This window comes from Amphiura filiformis, chromosome 5, assembly GCF_039555335.1.
Source record: "Amphiura filiformis chromosome 5, Afil_fr2py, whole genome shotgun sequence".
Classification (NCBI taxonomy): domain Eukaryota; kingdom Metazoa; phylum Echinodermata; class Ophiuroidea; order Amphilepidida; family Amphiuridae; genus Amphiura; species Amphiura filiformis.
This window is the reverse complement of record NC_092632.1, coordinates 18,683,552-18,702,822: the sequence shown is the minus strand read 5'-3', so window position 1 is coordinate 18,702,822 and position 19,271 is coordinate 18,683,552. Positions and strand designations below refer to the sequence as shown.

The 19,271-nt window shown below is 36.7% G+C and overlaps 1 protein-coding gene across 1 annotated transcript; it reads right to left on the bottom strand.

The window, feature by feature from the left end:
* Positions 1-2,521: 2,521 nt before the first annotated feature.
* On the bottom strand, positions 2,522-16,219 carry LOC140152750 (cytosolic non-specific dipeptidase-like). Its single transcript, XM_072175231.1, has 13 exons — positions 16,054-16,219; positions 14,573-14,696; positions 12,233-12,403; positions 10,672-10,827; positions 9,667-9,747; positions 9,479-9,552; positions 8,740-8,814; positions 6,336-6,480; positions 5,951-6,050; positions 5,613-5,784; positions 5,046-5,131; positions 3,765-3,931; positions 2,522-3,426 (listed from the first exon to the last, which is right to left on the bottom strand). Exons 1-13 carry the CDS (start codon positions 16,083-16,085, stop codon positions 3,379-3,381), a joined length of 1,431 nt encoding a protein of 476 aa, XP_072031332.1. The 5' UTR covers positions 16,086-16,219; the 3' UTR covers positions 2,522-3,378.
* Positions 16,220-19,271: the final 3,052 nt, after the last annotated feature.

The window sequence follows — 19,271 nt, the reverse complement described above, 5'->3', positions numbered from 1 at the left end:
GTAATGTAATTTTACCACTGTTTGCAATACCAATGTAAAGCAACTTTCTTCGTTCGTGAGCAATAATAATTTTACCACTCTTTGCAATACCAATGTATCATAGCCTACTTAACAAGTGCGTGAGCAATGTAATTTTACCACTCCTTGCAATACCAATGCACCATAGCCTACTTAACAAGTGCGAGAGCAATGTAATTTTACCACTCCTTGCAATACCAATGTATCATAGCCTACTTAACAAGTGCGTGAGCAATGCAATTTTACCACTCCTTGCAATACCAATGCACCATAGCCTACTTAACAAGTGCGAGAGCAATGTAATTTTACCATTCCTTACAATGCCAATGTATCATAGCCTACTTAACAAGTGCGAGAGCAATGTAATTTTACCATTCCTTACAATACCAATGTATCATAGCCTACTTAACAAGTGCGTGAGCAATGTAATTTTACCACTCCTTGCAATACCAATGCACCATAGCCTACTAAACAAGTGCGTGAGCAATGTAATTTTACCATTCCTTGCAATTCCAATGTAACATAGCCTACTTAACAAGTGCGTGAGCAATGTAATTTTTCCACTCATTGCAATACCAATGCACCATAGCCTACTAAACAAGTGCGAGAGCAATGCAATTTTACCATTCCTTGCAATACCAATGCAACATAGCTTACTTAACAAGTGCGTGAGCAATGTAATTTTACCACCCCTTGCAATACCAATGTAACATAGCCTACTTAACAAGTGCGAGAGCAATGTAATTTTTCCACTCATTGCAATACCAATGTAACATAGCCTACTAAACAAGTGCGTGAGCAATGTAATTTTACCACTCCTTGCAATACCAATGCACCATAGCCTACTTAACAAGTGCGAGAGCAATGTAATTTTACCACTCCTTGCAATACCAATGTATCATAGCCTACTTAACAAGTGCGTGAGCAATGCAATTTTACCACTCCTTGCAATACCAATGCACCATAGCCTACTTAACAAGTGCGAGAGCAATGTAATTTTACCATTCCTTACAATGCCAATGTATCATAGCCTACTTAACAAGTGCGAGAGCAATGTAATTTTACCATTCCTTACAATACCAATGTATCATAGCCTACTTAACAAGTGCGTGAGCAATGTAATTTTACCACTCCTTGCAATACCAATGCACCATAGCCTACTAAACAAGTGCGTGAGCAATGTAATTTTACCACTCCTTGCAATACCAATGCAACATAGCCTACTTAACAAGTGCGTGAGCAATGTAATTGTACCACCCCTTGCAATACCAATGCAACATAGCCTACTAAACATGTACGGGAGCAATGTAATTTTACCACTCCTTGCAATACCAATGTATCATAGCCTACTTAACAAGTGCGTGAGCAATGTAATTTTACCACTCCTTGCAATACCAATGCACCATAGCCTACTTAACAAGTGCGAGAGCAATGTAATTTTACCACCCCTTGCAATACCAATGTAACATAGCCTACTTAACAAGTGCGAGAGCAATGTAATTGTACCACCCCTTGCAATACCAATGCAACATAGCCTACTAAACATGTACGGGAGCAATGTAATTTTACCACTCCTTGCAATACCAATGTATCATAGCCTACTTAACAAGTGTGTGAGCAATGTAATTTTACCACTCCTTGCAATACCAATGCACCATAGCCTACTTAACAAGTGCGAGAGCAATGTAATTTTACCACCCCTTGCAATACCAATGCAACATAGCCTACTTAACAAGTGCGAGAGCAATGTAATTGTACCACCCCTTGCAATACCAATGCAACATAGCCTACTAAACATGTACGGGAGCAATGTAATTTTACCACTCCTTGCAATACCAATGTATCATAGCCTACTTAACAAGTGCGTGAGCAATGTAATTTTACCACTCCTTGCAATACCAATGCACCATAGCCTACTTAACAAGTGCGAGAGCAATGTAATTTTACCACCCCTTGCAATACCAATGCAACATAGCCTACTTAACAAGTGCGAGAGCAATGTAATTGTACCACCCCTTGCAATACCAATGCAACATAGCCTACTAAACAAGTACGGGAGCAATGTAATTTTACCACTCCTTGCAATACCAATGTATCATAGCCTACTTAACAAGTGCGTGAGCAATGTAATTTTACCACTCCTTGCAATACCAATGCACCATAGCCTACTTAACAAGTGCGAGAGCAATGTAATTTTACCACCCCTTGCAATACCAATGCACCATAGCCTACTAAACAAGTTCGTGAGCAATGTAATTTTACCACCCCTTGCAATACCAATGCAACATAGCTTACTTAACAAGTGCGTGAGCAATGCAATTTTACCATTCCTTGCAATTCCAATGTAACATAGCCTACTTAACAAGTGCGTGAGCAATGTAATTTTACCATTCCTTGCAATTCCAATGTAACATAGCCTACTTAACAAGTGCGAGAGCAATGTAATTTTTCCACTCATTGCAATACCAATGTAACATAGCCTACTAAACAAGTGCGTGAGCAATGTAATTGTACCAACCCTTGCAATACCAATGCAACATAGCCTACTTAACAAGTGCGTGAGCAATGTAATTTTACCACCCCTTGCAATACCAATGTAACATAGCCTACTTAACAAGTGCGTGAGCAATGTAATTTTACCACCCCTTGCAATACCAATGCACCATAGCCTACTAAACAAGTTCGTGAGCAATGTAATTGTACCACCCCTTGCAATACCAATGCAACATGGCCTACTTAACAAGTGCGTGAGCAATGTAATTGTACCACCCCTTGCAATACCAATGTAACATAGCCTACTTAACAAGTGCGTGAGCAATGTAATTTTACCACCCCTTGCAATACCAATGCACCATAGCCTACTAAACAAGTTCGTGAGCAATGTAATTTTACCACTCCTTGCAATACCAATGCAACATAGCTTACTTAACAAGTGCGTGAGCAATGTAATTGTACCACCCCTTGCAATACCAATGTAACATAACCTACTTAACAAGTGCGTGGGTAATGTAATGTAATGTACGCCTCCTTGCAATACCACGTGCGTGAGAGCATTGTAATTTTACCACTCCTTCCATTTTAATTATATAACCTACTCATGAGCATGAGCAAAGAGCAAGAGCAAATTGCTCAGTATTTTTTTACTCTTTGCAATGCAAATGTAACATAGCTTACTTAGCAAGGGCGATAGTAATGCAATTTTACCACTGTTTGCAATACCAATGTAAAGCAGCTTACTTAACAAGTTCGTGAGCAATATAACTTTACCACTCATTGCAATACCAATGTGAGATAAGCAACGTAACCCCTTTCATAAGAATTTTAACCACAAAACACTCAAAACGTAAAGTCGTTTTAAAACTACTCCAGCTTGCCCACTTCTTCGAAGTACGCTCCCAAAAGTTTGACCTGAAAAAAGCAGATAAAGAATGAATAACCTAGATTACGCAACATAAACAAAATAATAAGGTTACTTGGATAAGTTTAATTTTTAAAATTTTAATTTGAAAAGAACAAGAGAAGAAGTGCTGAATAGAGGGGAAACAAAGAAAAGAGAAAACAAATCAGCTGACAGCAACAGAATGACTACATAAAACCAGGAAAGAAGGCTAATAAGGTGACCCATAAACATGATTAAAGCAGAATAAGAATAAGTACATTACAATCGTGTAAAAACAGAATTTTGAGGGCGTCGTCCTTAGTAAATGTTACAAATATGGCTTTAATATACCGCTTTGTTTTCTTACCCCATTCATGTAATTTGATATATTAAATTTCTCATTCTGTGAGTGAGCGCCGTCATCACTAGCTCCGATTGGTAGAAGCATGACATTTTTGTTGATTGCATTCTGAAACATTAATGCAACTGGTATACTAATTCCTTCACGCGTCATATCGGGCTCAATACCATGAACTAGGATTTAAGAAAATGAGGAAGAATAAAATATCATTAATTAATTATAACAAACGGGATGTGTGTGTGGGAGAGTGTTTTTTGTGAGGGGGGGGGGTGTTGGGGTGTGTGGTGGGATGGAGATGGCGTGATGTCGGTTTAGAAGAGATATGATATGTCCGATTTATAAATATTACATTTGACGCATATTGACGATCATTGCAGAATTTGTAACTTTCATACTCAAAAAGTCAAATTTCCTCGATGGATCATGCTACATCTTCTTACAGAGGATGATTTAAGCACTTCCCAGCACTCCACTGGGGTCAACTTGCGGTTAGCAGCTGTGTGAGTGAACATGACACCACTGCCCGGGACCACTGCATAAACGTGTATGGTTAAATTTGAATTTGGACTGATATATTTACAATAAAAACACATTGAAAATGTCGGTCGATTTCACATTTTATGTTATCTACAGAAGGTGTGAATTATCCTTCATGCATACATCACTTTAGATCTTAAATCGACTAAGTAATAATGGCACACGGGCAATTCTAAAACAACATCTTTTGCACAGACTTCAATGGGATTTGAGAAGTTAAGTGGCAGTTGAAACTCGCGTGATAACACTTTTACAGTGCATGATGGGGCTTCCTCAAATCATCCTCTGATCTCCTTATTACGGATCTCGCTGTTACGCATCCATTGTCGGCGATTTTGTACGTAAACGTCACTTTCATGTCTCGTAAAACGATTAGTACGACCTCCCTAGTAGCAGTAGCGTAGCATGGATTTTAGCGTGAGGGGGTAAAGCCAAAATTTCATCCCCATTTGTCAATTTTTGTCACACTGTTTGTCATTTTAAGGGCTCTTGTATACCGTCCCCATTTTCTTCCTGAAAAAAATCTGTGAGGGGCAATTCCCCCTGCTCCCACTGGATACGCCGCTGCCAAGTAGTATACATGTAGATGAAATTGAAATTTCAAATCTATACCCTAGGCTATTATGATTACGCAGTGGCGGTACCAGAAATTTGAGAGGGGGGGGGGCATGATAAGAAGTCAAATTTATCACGTACCCACGTCGGGACCCACGTACCCATTCCCCATTCATTCCCGTGTATATGACATACCTGCTTTAGTTGCTTTGATTCCAGCTTGATAATGAGGGTGATTAAAATCAGTCACCCAGGCGTCTCCACCGTTGACCATGTAAGCACTGTAAGATATTGGTTTATAAACAGGATTCAGGAATATTCAAGATAAAGTCAATTATCCACGACCCAACTCATACTTAATACTCATGATAAAAAACTAATGGAATAAACCTCTCAGACTTGTAGTCGAGTCCTGTCCCGGGTACTGACTCTTGATTCAATAAAAATTGATGTAACTCGACTCGATTAACATGATTAAGTTTCTCAATTTTCCCCATGGAAATTGTTCAGTGACTCAACTTGACTCCTCAAACTTGAAAAAAGCTCAAATGACTCCACGTGAATTTTCGTGACTCGACTAGGCATACAAGTCTGCACCAGCGTGAAACAGTGGATGCTCACTGCCACTATGAGTAGGGGTTGACGTAACTATACCATGTATGCATCATTAAATGAACTATGAGGCCGAGTTAATACATAATAGTGTATGTCTTATGGTTTAAGGTGTATGTATTATATGGTTAACAATAAATAGTTTCTTACTTGAGTTTGTTGGGTGAATTTCTGCCTTGTTGAACTTTCTCTAGATACTTAAGCACCAACGACTCTACGTTTTTGAGAGTTTGATTAGGTACGAGACGAATTGAGAATTTTCCCGTGACTTTACGTGGGATCACTGTTTTGGCTCCTGCCCCATCAAATGCTCCCTCGATGCCTGCGTTCAAAATATTAAAAAAAGGGTATCAAGTTAGAAACTTTTTTTTTATCTTTCCACAAAGTTAGAAACTTAATTCGGTCAGTTTGCCAAAGAGGGCTAATAACAGAGCAGTGATTTAACTGCATGTAAGTCTCCATGTAAATATTGCGATTTAGAAACCTACCATGAATTGAAAGTGATGGATGACGCCATCTATGCTGCAGTAGTTTTTCTTTGGATTCGTGGAGTAGTTTGCTTGTGCCGATTTGCTGTTTATAGGTGTCCTGTCAAAATAAGTACAAAATAGGACAAATATGTTGCTATAATGACGCTGGGGTCTCCATGTAATCAGAAATACAAAATGAGTACTACAGTCTACAGGGTCTATCAGAATGATTGGTACCCATCAATAATCCAGTGACCAAGACTGCCACATCAAAAAGCAGCATGCCATCCACCTTATTTTGTAGATTTATGTAACAAAATAATACTAATATTATTGCTAATGAAATAATTGGATAAAGGTAGTGTCATCCATGCAATGTCACGGATATAGGTTTCAATCTTACCAGACTGAAATCGATGGGCTCATACAACTTTTCTTCCTCTGGGGTAAGCTCTGCCACAGAGTCATATATGCCAGGTACTTTGATGCGTCCATTCTCATCAACAAGGCTGCCTAGAAGAGCTATCAGATCTGTCATGCTTTCAAAACTGCAACACAATGTTATGTTTGCTAAGCATATTGCATTAGTTTATAACAATTGTAACAAAAGTATCGTAACAGAATTAAAAACAAATTATACAGGCAAAGGTATATACTCAATACAATCTCAGGGAGGTAAATAACAGGTTAACTGGCTGGGCAAATGCTCACCGAGTAAATTCAACCTGCCCATTGGCCAAAAAGTGCCCACCCAGTAAATATTTTTACCCCCTAAATATGGGCACCAAACACTGGCTAATCGTAAAATTATATTATAATTTCAAACCAAATTTAGACCAAAATTGATGGTTCAAATTCAAGGTTCCTTGACAGGAAGTTGTTTCAAGATAATCAAAATGCAATATTACATTTATTACATATAGTCCTATTAATTTTATTGGTTTAATTAACATGATTAACACATTAACCTAATGGTAAAACATTAAAACCTTACGATAGGTATGTGGCGAATAAATATTATTAAAATAAAAGAAAAAGCTTTTCCAGTCGTCAAATAAATGGTTCAGGGGTAAAATTAAAAATAAAGGATTGATAAAAAGATGAAATTATACATAATAATCTGATAATAAAGCAGTCAACTAATATTGCAATGTATGAATGTGTAAAGATAGAGAAATGACAAAAAGAGAGGCTGCAAGAAAATGGAGAGACGGGGAGAGGGAAAGAGACGGGGAGAGAGAGAGAGAGAGAGAGAGAGAGAGAGAGAGGGAGAGAGAGAGAGAGAGAGAGAGGGGAGGGAGAGAGAGAGATTAGGAAGAAAAAATGATAATATAGTGACAAGAGGGGGGAGACAGTCTCTTAAGGTGGGGAGAATGAAATCTATTTTGCTTCATATTATCTACAAAATTATGTCCAGTTCATAGCACATCTCACGACATCTTAAAAATGAAATATAAATTTGATTTATTGTTGCACTACAAATCATAATAAAAGCTTTTATCGAGTTTGAATCCTGCTTTATGTAAAGCAAGTATACAAGAAACTCATATACAAGATAAAAGCTATTATAGCTTGGTGCTTTCTTTGGTGAAAAATTTGCTAAATATTGTCATGTTCGAGTGACAATTAAACACGTATGAACTACAGGGTGATTAAAAATAAGTGAACTAGCGCAAAGAATCGATTAAATTTACGTTAGAACCAAGTTGAACTTTCCAATTGTTGAAAATTTCTTTAAATGCTGTACTCATTGGACACCTTGTGTGAAAAAAATGAAGTGAATCGCAACTATTGTTTTATTTTACGAGTCTTAAAGCCAAAGAATTCAGGTACCAGTAATGTCCACCCCCTGTATAATCAAAGACAGGTATATCATAATTGGAACCAGCAACCAACAGCTGCATTTTTTTAGCTCGAATTTAAGGCCTCATTCGTTGAAATTGTTCAAGAAATAAAGACACGCCGATCCAAAACGCCAAGGAAGATGCCAATTTAAAAGTTGCAGTTTGCTCCATTACATGCCCTATTGATTTGTACCCAAAGCGTTCGCGAACAAGAGAACTAACGTCATGCTTCTATTGATTAGTAAAACTAAATTAGTAGCGTTGTGCTTTCATTGATTATAAAAGGTCAACCTTTGATTTTGCTTCTTCATTAGGATTAAGGTCACCGTTTCTTTAATTCCCTACCAATTTTAACAAATAAGGTCTTACATCAGAGCTAAAGAGTACAGGTATTGTCTGCTTGTTTTAATTTGGACCTATTTGTCTTTATTTAGGATACATAGGGTGAACACAACTTGTCCCTTAATTCTTTGGCTTAATGTATAATCATGTATTTGAATGAGAGCACTCAACATCATGAACATACACAATGCGCAATAAAGACACCAGAATCTGAAACCGACTTAAACGTATACTCCAACTCATGTTTTTCTATTCCCAATATATCCAACTGGCTGAATACCGTATTCTGTAATTCACTCCACTTCAATTTACACGCATTACCTTTTTTGTCATAAAATCAAAACGGTTTCTAAGTCCGTCATTTTTGCACACAAGGTCATTGTCATTTATATAACAGTTTAAATATAAAGAATTCAGCCTGGTTCCAAAATAAAGATGGCTTCTTTGCCCTATTGCACTTTTGTGACTCGCCCTGTACAACAGATGTCATGTCAACTATCAAAGTGTATGGTGTTAAAAATAATGTTCAAACGTTCATGATCTCAAGGGTAGGCTATATAAACAGTACAACGCTACCCAAATTTTACATTTGTAACAAACAATTGTATATTATGTACTTACACAGATCCACCATACACTCCAGAATGCAGGTCTCTAGCTGCACATTCTATTTCAAGGAAGAAGTAGGCAGAGCCCCTAAAGTAAAATAAATCAGTTCGATATACACTATTGAAAATGGCCCGTTTTTAAGTTTGCATGATTTTTTATTTCACAGCAATCTTCCTTTAAAATTTCACATATATCTTTAATACAGGAATTTCTTTTTCAGTGTGTCTCGAAAATGACCGTAAAACTATATAATACAGATGCATCGAAAATTACCATTAACTTGTAGTTTTAAGGTTTAAAGGTAATAATAATAAAAAAACAAACAAAAAAACAGAAACAGTCTGTAAAAAAGGATATCAATCATAATGTGTTACGTTTAAAATAGTCAAATTAACATTATTATGTGTTCATCCTTAAATAGATTTTAATTATTGATAATACTTTTATGGACTAATGTACGTAAATCAAAGCTTTCGAATTTGTTCACAATGTTCACTTATAGGCACCACGTTCAATTTGGTCCTATAGAACTATCGGTGCCCGGTTAGGTACCGATGACGCTCCCTGGAGATATAATAAATTGTATCAATCATAATAAATAAAGAGTTCCATTGTGTTATTGTTTTTAATTTAAATAAAAAACAAATGCACTGTACAAATGTTCAGGATACGATAAAAAGTGTCATCGGTACCTCTTCGGGCACCGATAGCGCTATAGGACCAAAAAAAAACAACCCACATTGTGCCTTACCTTAGTCCATATGTGATACAAGGTTTGGTTGTGCCTAGCCAATAGTTGTCAGATATGCATACATAGTCAACATCCTTTAAAAAGTAATGAAAAGGGAGAAAGGTTTAATCAACCATTGTTAATGAAAACGATGCATGCAATTTCTGTTATGCGATTGTTTAATAACGGAATTAAAAAATACAATGTACCGCGAAGAAGGTATCCTTTTTATTGTTAATGAGGTCTTCCAATCCTTCTGAATCACTCTCCTCCATACCTTCAAAGCAGAACTGTATTATAGAAAAAAAAAATAAACAAAGAAACTATTAATTAAGAAAGAAGAAATTAATATCATAAAAATTTAATAAAAATACACAACACATTTGTTACTATTTATGGATGTCTTCTCTCAATAACATTGAAATTAAAACAATTACATGACGTTCCTGTTATACTTGCCCCCTGACTATTAATGAAAAGAAAAAAATCTGGAGGGCAAAGGAGAAGAAAGGGGGCGAAGGAGCCCCTTTTCCACAAAAACTCACCACGATCATGTTCCAAAATAGTGTAAAATACAAATGTTTTGCGCCCTACGCGCGTACATCGTCCCAACAAAGCCTTTTTTTGAAAGCTCGAAGACATGTACACTCTCTAAAATCAAAACCGGTATATATATGGTATGATACAACTGTAATTTTGAATTTGTTTGTTTCCCCCGAAGTTTTATCTTTCCTCCTGACTAAGAAAGCTGGCTACGCCCCTGCCTTAACCAATCATTGCAGCGCTCAGCAAGCGTGGCGATAAGAGGCACATAATACATGTAGCTATAACTTCTAAACTCGCGCACAAAATAACGCGAAATGACAATGTTGTTGCCAAAATGAGGCGAGTAAAGAGTAAATAACAAGGGATGATAAGGGGCTTGATGAATACCCTCTTCAGGCAGGCGTATGTGGAGATGATTTTCTTGTCTTTAGTAACAACTGATATTAGGCCTATTTGGCGGTGAAAGCAGCGGACTGTTGGTATGCGTATTTATCATTTATATTATCATTTATTACAATGGACCGCAACCTAAAGGTTAGTTGTATTAATGCCCATTAGGTTGCCGAAAGAAATTTAGCCCGGACCGTCGAGTACTGACGGACCATGATGACTGGGGGTTATACCAGTATCCCCCAGCCTTCACTGACCTCGCTTCTGAAAACACTCACCTTAATATTGACGGGAATGTCCCTTTTCAGAGTTTGGTAAGCTTCTATTGCATTGATCCAGCATAGCACTGGACCTTTGTCATCCGTTGAGCCACGCCCATAAAGTTTGCCATCTTTTTTGGTTAAGACAAATGGCTCGGTATCCCAGCCATCAGACTGTAAGTAAAATTGTGTCTCTTTAGTAACAGTATTACTGGCGGCAATAGTAGTAGTTGAAATGTCTGGAATGCTTCGGACTGATGCTATTAAGGACTGATGTACGCAGGATCATTTTGGCGGGAAACTTTTAAAATAAAAAAAACCAAATATATTATGAAAGAACGCATTTTTAATGAAAGGGATTCAACCGGAATTCAAAAGAAACACACATTTTTGAAACAGGTCCAAAACACCATTTTGCCATATTTCCCACGCCAAAATTACCGATTTTCATTTTCGTCACCCTCATAACAAAACTGCCTAAGTCATTATTACATGTTTCTCATTTGCAATTTTGATTTTCTGAGTAATAAACCCATAATTAATCAAATTTCCAGCCATATTCTTCATTAACTTGTGGCATGCATCTCTTTTGATGTATTCCTCAAGTTAATGAAGAATGCGGCTGGAAATTTTTTTTATTAATTATGGGTTTATTACTCAGAAAATCAAAATTGCAAAGTTCATTCTACAAATCATATACTTTGAAAACTTGTTTGTTTTATTGTTGTGAATGAGTTATGTACGGGTATGTACGTTTTGCAAAAGTGTTGTTGTTTCAGCCCTCTTTACAACATAACTCAAGAACCACAGGACCTACAAAAGTATATCTGATATAGTAATTCTTCTACACACTCGCTATGAAATGTTCAATGCAATTTTTGGCAAAGGTCACTACCATGCTGTGAACTTTCAAATCGCAACAGTTTAAAATAGCTGCTAACCTTAAACACTTATTATTGTTCTTGAGTAAAATTACTTTCTCAAATTTCCCTTATTTGCAAAATATGGACCGAAATAGGTCAAAATTTGCATATTTTAAAGTTTTATCCGAAATATTAACTACTATTTTGTCTCCGGGTTAATAATGTGTAAATTTTATTATTTGAAAATGTAAGCGTAACTGTAAGCTAAACTAAAGTTTTTAGGTTAAGACCTTTTCATGGGTAAAAATGGGTAATTTTGTCAAAATTTCGAAGATACAGTGGAATACCATTCAACACTCCAAAATGTATACGTTCATATATTTATGTTTGTTTCATTAAAAGGTAAAGCGAAATTAAAGTTTACAAATTTCCCGCCAAACGTGCTGGGTGCGCCCTTAATAAGTGTACAATTGAATAACACTAGAAAACGAGCGAACCGATAGGAGTTTCCTTTTCCGACACATACAAATCTCCCAGCCGATTTTTGACCCCTTTGTTTGCTGAAGAATATTTTTTATTCTAAAACCACCTCGTTACGGTAGAGATTTGAAATACCCTTAACCCTACACATTTTACAATTTTTCTAAAATTATTCGCAATTAGAGTGTTATGACCTTTTTGGGATATCCTGTATAGCATAAGTACGACATATTCACCAATTTTGCTGGTTGAACATCAAGATGTCCATAAATGCAGACAGTCTTCTTATTTGGGTCGTTACCAAGGTAACCCAGTATCACTGGTGGAAACGGAATTTCTGATCCATCTTGTTGTTTTTGCATTCCAACATCCTCCAAAGTAATTACACCACCTAAATCGGTCAACATCTGAATGCACAAGGATTATGTATGAGTTAAATAATGTAAAACGATTCCAAATATGAATGTTGCCTGTACATTTGTACATAGTCAGAATTTGTCAAAAATGGTTAAAAGGGTTAAATTTATGAAAGTAAAGGCTAAACTTGTCCCCACTTGTATACTCAAATAATATTGTTCCAAACGGTTATGACAAGAATGTAGGTCAATACAAATGTAGGTCAGTCCAATATCTGCAATATAGTTGATATTTATTATTATAAATATTACAACATCCTATTGATTCTACATTATGTTATGTATGTCAAGATTCCATCCATGAAACAGTTAATACTAACCTTAGTCATGTAGTAGTCGTAAGACGAAAATGTGTTCAATTCGGTGGTAACACACTAAAGTTCCTAACACAGCCAAATCCGACTAAATCCAAAAAGGAAAACCGCTGCGCATGCATCCAACGTGACACGCCCGGAATGGCTGGCCGGACCAGCGAAACCCACGTGACTACCGGTCGGTGATCCTGTGGTTGGCACGCGAGGGGTTTAAGGTTTGAGTCCCGGGGTACCAAGTGACTTCTTTGTTCAGCTTATCTCTATTTTCGTTTCTTCTTTCCTTTTTAATAGCAAAAAACCTTTGGGGCGTTAGGGTGGACGAAGTCCATGGGCCCCGAGGGTTCAGGGGCCCCAAAGCAAAAGAGAAAATGAAATAAGCGCTGATTAAACAGATGCTAAAAGCAGGGCCGAACTTACCTGGGTTAGGCCAAAATTTTGAGGCCCCAAACTCACCGTGAAGAAGGCACGTGGGGCCTACTATAAGATCGGCAGTGGTGGCAGAAGCATTGCAAATTAGAGGGAGATAAGCATAATTTTGTTCCGATCTTACTAGGACATTTGAGCGCGAAATAAATTTTTAATTGCAGACGATTTTAGCCCAAAATGAAGGTGAATTTTGCTATGTGAAGACCTGAGCGCAAAACGACCGTAAGTCCATTTGGCCCCTGAACATGTATACACTAAAGTTACGTATAGTTTCTTATAGGCCTATTTTGATAATGTTTAATACATATTCAGGTGCCAAAAACAGATCTTTCACAACCTTTCATAAGGTTTTGCCCCTGAACATGTATTACACATTATCAAACCCTAAGAAACTATATGTAACTTTAGTGTATACATGTTGGGGGGGGCAAGTAGACTTACGGTCTTCTTGCGCTCAGGTCTTCATGTAAAGGGCTAGATATGCACGAAGTGCGCAATGTGCAATTTCGGTCCAAAACATGGTGTTGTCGGGCTAAAAGGAACACGCACAGGGCAATTTTGGGGCCCTCTGGCCCAATGGTAAATCCGGCCCTGCTAAAAGGGCCCCGCTCTGTTTCTTTCTTGTCCATGGGCTTCCGAGGCTCTTGATACGCCCCTGCAATAGGGCCCATCGCGGGCAAACAAGCTTGACCACGTTTTATAGCAATTTCGACCGCGTTTATCGTTTTCATTAGCAACTTTTGAAAATGCACCAAATTTCATTTACTGGTATCAATCTTTGGCAATTTAGAGTGTTTGGTAGCAAATATGGTATCAAATTGGAGCTAACAAGATTCTGCACACGACACGATCAGTTCAAGAATGTCAAGCAAGATCAGACTTTGGTGTAGGACGGGTTGGATAAGTGCGAACTTCTTTTGTCTTGTGTTTAGTTTGGGGTAGCAGCGTAGCCTGCCAGGACGTTCACTTCGGGTAGATCACGAGGTCAAAGGTCATGGATTACGAGGTCAAAAATGGCGGTATTTTAATCACACTTGCTCATTTATATTCATGACCTCGTGAATATTCTAATTAATCACGCCTACCTCATTAATCTTCATATGTGCTAATTAGCCACACCCTTCTCATTGATATTCATGTCCCAGTGACCGTTGTGACCGTTGAACTCATGACCCTTGACCCGGAAAAGACACAGGTTGACCTTTGACGTCACCATCCGTGATCTTTAACCGCGTGGCCCGGAAGTGACTTCGTGACATTTAACATCGTGATTCATAAGTGAACGTCCTGGAAGACTACCCTACTACTGTTTGGAGATACTTTAGTATATGCCAATCTTATAACTGTCCATATTAATGTTTAAAAGTATTTCGTTACTATGGATGCAAATTCAGCGGACACTTTTTAAAAAGAAAGTTACCTTAGCGATAGTCTCAACCATCCTTCGGACTTCTGACCTTGTCTCAGGCCATACTGACACACTTTTGATAGCTACTGCATCAGCAAGACGCTTGATGTACTTGTCTTCATTTTCATCAACCAACCTGAAGCGTGAACGTTAGATTTTTTAGTACTTTATTTTTGTGGCAAACAGTGGCGTGGCTAGGGGTTGCGGGCGCCTGGGGACAAGGATACACAATGGCGCCCCCAGCTCTTGAAAAAATTGCGATTGATTTTTCAAATAATCATTTGTGCCAAATGCGGAAGGATTTAGTGGCGTGCTGCCTTTTAAGCTGTCCAGCTCTGGTGCAGGCAACATATCACCAAATCCTTCCGCAGTTTTTGTAGGCCTAACCCTTCATAGTCCCGGTAAAAATAGCGCCTATGCGAAATATATCAGAATTCCGAGGGAACCGAATTTGAGTGACCCTTGAATGTTTTGACCAAAACGATAGACTAGTAGCTCAACATTAAAAATCTGTTCAGAAAATGTTCCGACTCGAATGTGCATGGACGATGATAGCTAATGATGGCTTTTCTTAATTTTAGGTCTTGCTACAATAATACACCCAACTTGAAAATTGAACATTTTAAAGTGTCAAAATGACGTTCCATCTACCCATACCCTCAAACCTTAGAAAGCGCCCTCATACCCTAATTTAGACATTTATAAAAACAGCAGTTTCCAAAACATACGGATGCAGCTATTCTTATGCAACTTTAATGGAGCACCAATAAAACATGTTAGAGACTGGAATCAGTTTAAACCTTTCTCGTTACCCAAAAGGCTAGAGCAAATATTGTACCGTCCAAAAAGGATTGTCAAGATGCAAGTCTTACGAAATGGCATTTCCTGAAAGACGTAAAGGTTTGTCGAAATTGGCCTACTTGGGCCAGCTTGGCGTAGACCGGGGATGGGGGTAGTGCGAGCCATTAACCCTCTCCTATTATGGGTCGTTGTCGAGTTCCTATGGGAAGATCATTTAAAACAAACAAACAAACACCAATATCAATAGAATAAGGCATAGAATAATATTTTTATGCAGAATTACAATTTTCAGACTCCCTCAGGCCCCCCCTGTCCAAATATGTTTTTGGCCGGCATCACGTACCTCATTTTTTGGCCGATTTCAATTTAAAAAGTGTCAAAATGCTCAGGAGATCATCCTACATTAAATAAGTTGGAGCCCTAATGAATCTGACAACGTCATAGTTGTATAACCTAGTTACTAATCTTAATTTACGTGCCACCAAAATATGAAAAACATCGGGTAGAAAAACAAAACTATTACTTGCATGTATATTTATTACATATTTCAATGGGACTTAATTTAGTGGTATGCGCCCCGCAGATCTTACACAAGGTCACGTGCTTTTCCTCATTTAGTGCGATCGGAGGCGACTCAAATTATAGCCTATCCGATGGATGGTACACAAACAGTGACAAACTTAACAACTTACCGAAAAAAATCTCTGAGAAATTCACTTGCCATTTTAAAAAGCTACACTAGAATGCTGCGAAAGGATTACCCATTTCCCTTTGTTGTTAATATAGTAGTACAGCAATATGTATCTGTAGTCATTGGCGGTATTCTCTGCCTGACTACTACTACTACTACTACCAGCAGCTGAGCAGTCTGCTGCCAAGCGTATTGCACATACAAGTGACATGACCCTCAAAGGTCGCACTTGTATTTAGATCTAGATATTGTTACTATGAATAGAATTCCCTTTAAAAAGGAAGACTACTTCCTAAACATTTCCAGTTTATAATGTGTATTTTATCTGACAGTTTGGGTAAAATGTTGTACAATGTTAAAACAAGTAGCGGTAAAGGTACATAAAAATTTATATTGTGTATCTAACATGTAATTTACCATATGTTAACAAAAAGGTTGTTTATACAGAGCTTTTAGTCCCTTTTTTGGGGAACATTTTTGAGAACCAAAACTGTTTTGTTAAGGCCGTATAAAATTAATGTTTTGGTTCTCGTCCAGAGGATTTTCATGAATTGATGAGGGAGGGAGGTGTTTTTTTTTTTTTTTTTTTTTCAATGTAAAATTAGCATTGTCGGTAGTTTTCGGTCTTCTCCAACAGTGCTCGAGGAAACGATGAGGCCCTTTTTTTTTTTTTTTCAAATGTGAGATTCTGAGGGATAAACCCCTAGAGTACCACAAAAAGACTTGGAAGTGATGCTTGTTCTCTAATAAACTTATTTATATGTATGAAAATTTCATAAATCATTCCAAAGTCTACAAAAATTGAAAAATCTAAAAAAAAAAAAAAAATCTGACAAATCCCAGTAATTGAGGAGGGAGGGGACGAGAACCAAAATATTAATTTTACACGGCCTAAAAGGGCATTTCGTGATCCACAGCCTCATATCCCCCCACTTTTTTCAAAAGAAGTTGAGATTTTTATATGGCTACATAATGTTAATGTAACAAAGATTTCTTGCAGATTAAGGGGGTACTAACCATTGCATTTTTTTTTTTTGCCTTTTGTGAAGAAATGAGAAAAAAATTGGACAAAGTAGTATGCAAAATGAAGGGACAAATCTTCTTGGTCTATTGGTGGCATCGGTATCAATGTAGCTTACATGCTTTTAGAGGTAGAAGCCAAAAGGTGGTACATCACCGATGTTTTAAATTCACTTCATTTTGGAAAGCTTACAATCAATAACGGATTTCGTTAAAATTTTGGATACATGTTGCTAACGCATTAGAAAAATAATGTTGATATGTAAAATGGGAATAAGTGGTTTTTGATGACTTCATGAACTTTTTCAGTACTCCACACATCCACATCAACAAACGAACTGATTAAAATGCTTCTATTTTCAATGTTGAGCTATATTTTGTATTTTTAACTAGCGACATTATTGGCACTGAAACCTAATTAAGGCACATAAAAAGTTTCCACAACCAAACTACAGTTATGTTGAAAAATATTGCATTTCTCTTCACCTATACCATCAGATTAGGTAGTTTTTCATAAGCTTCATTTTTGTGATTTTGGTACCAATTTTACCTAAATTTATCCAATTCATTTCAACTAGACAATCTAAATTGTACTCATCATTTACATCCATTCCCAAGAAATGTTATTCTGTCCATAATAGCATTATATATCTAGTAAAAGACAAACTAGACCAAATATCAAAATTGATGCCTCATTATAGCTATGTTGATATATCACATGTTGTTCAAAATGAATGCCTAAATTTGACCTCATACAGGTGACCTATAACCTGACCTATGATGACCTATATCTCTTTTCCAAACAACACATGACAGGGCCTATTATAGTTTTCAATTTGCTATACCATTCATTGTGGAAGAGATATTTTAGCAAGCCTGGTTAAGCACAGTCTGAAGATGTTATAACAAAAGATAAAATTTATTGTATTCAAGTACTACTTGTCTTGATTAGAATAAATTATGTTTTGTTATGAATTACACATACTGAGTTACTATAATCCCATAGTAACAGGTAAACAAAAAAATATATAGGGCAAAAATTATATACTAAAATGTTTTAAAAGCACTTTGTAGGTAGAGATATTTTATAAGTTCAGGACATGAGGTGATGAACATATTTATGTACTTCATAAATTTGCAAGAAAAAAACGAAATTACAACAGTGGCCTATGGAGCAGTGTAAATACACATAATCTTGCAAATAAGCCTTTTTCGTGAATATCTACTGAAAAATGTCATAAAAAGTGGATGCTAGGATCACGAAATCCTCCTTTAACGATATATTGATTGTGGAACGTTAATTTTGAAATCTACACTACCTATATTATTTCTCAACTTTCTATTTATTTATTTATTTATTTATTATTATATTTATTTATTGTAACGGTGATGGAAATAATCCCGAGACACAATAAATAATATACACAGGATGGAAACTTGAAGATATATACGATGTTATGCTCCGGCTTTAATATAATATTAATAATGTAGAAACGATGAAGATGGATGCAATATTATAAATATATTTAATGAATATGATGACGATTGAATTGATGTTAACAAGTTGGATGCCTGAATGGAAGTTTTGATGTTTATCAGTTGGTGGCTAAGATGGAAGTGAAGTAAAATTATCTAAGGGACAAGCTCACCAGAAAAACACTTGGAAACCAACTTTTAATAACCCTAACTAAACTAAGCATTTACATTATGACAAATCTTAACAATACATAACCTGATAAAGAGATAAAACTTTCTCATGAATAATTCATAAGCAGGTCACCTACCATCTTAAGCTAAAAGATAAGTGGCAATAAATTCCACCGCACTTAACTAATTGGGATGACAATACACACTCATATGAAAAGAATCACTTAAGTGTACTTAACATAAAACTTCTAACAAAGAAAGGCAATAAACAATGAAGACATAAACATTTGAAGTACTCATAAACTTGAGAATCAAAGGATGCAGCGTGTTCATTATCAATGCATGAGGTGAATGACCTTTTCAAATTAAAGATAAACCATGATCTATTAAAAACATTTCAAAGACAATAATGATTACGATGGAAAATAATTTAACTTGATGATGATTATGATCGATTAATTACAGCATACAACAGATGGAAATATAATTTGATATGAAACCAAAGCCTATATTAATTAAGAATGATACAATCAAAATAAACAAAATAATAAA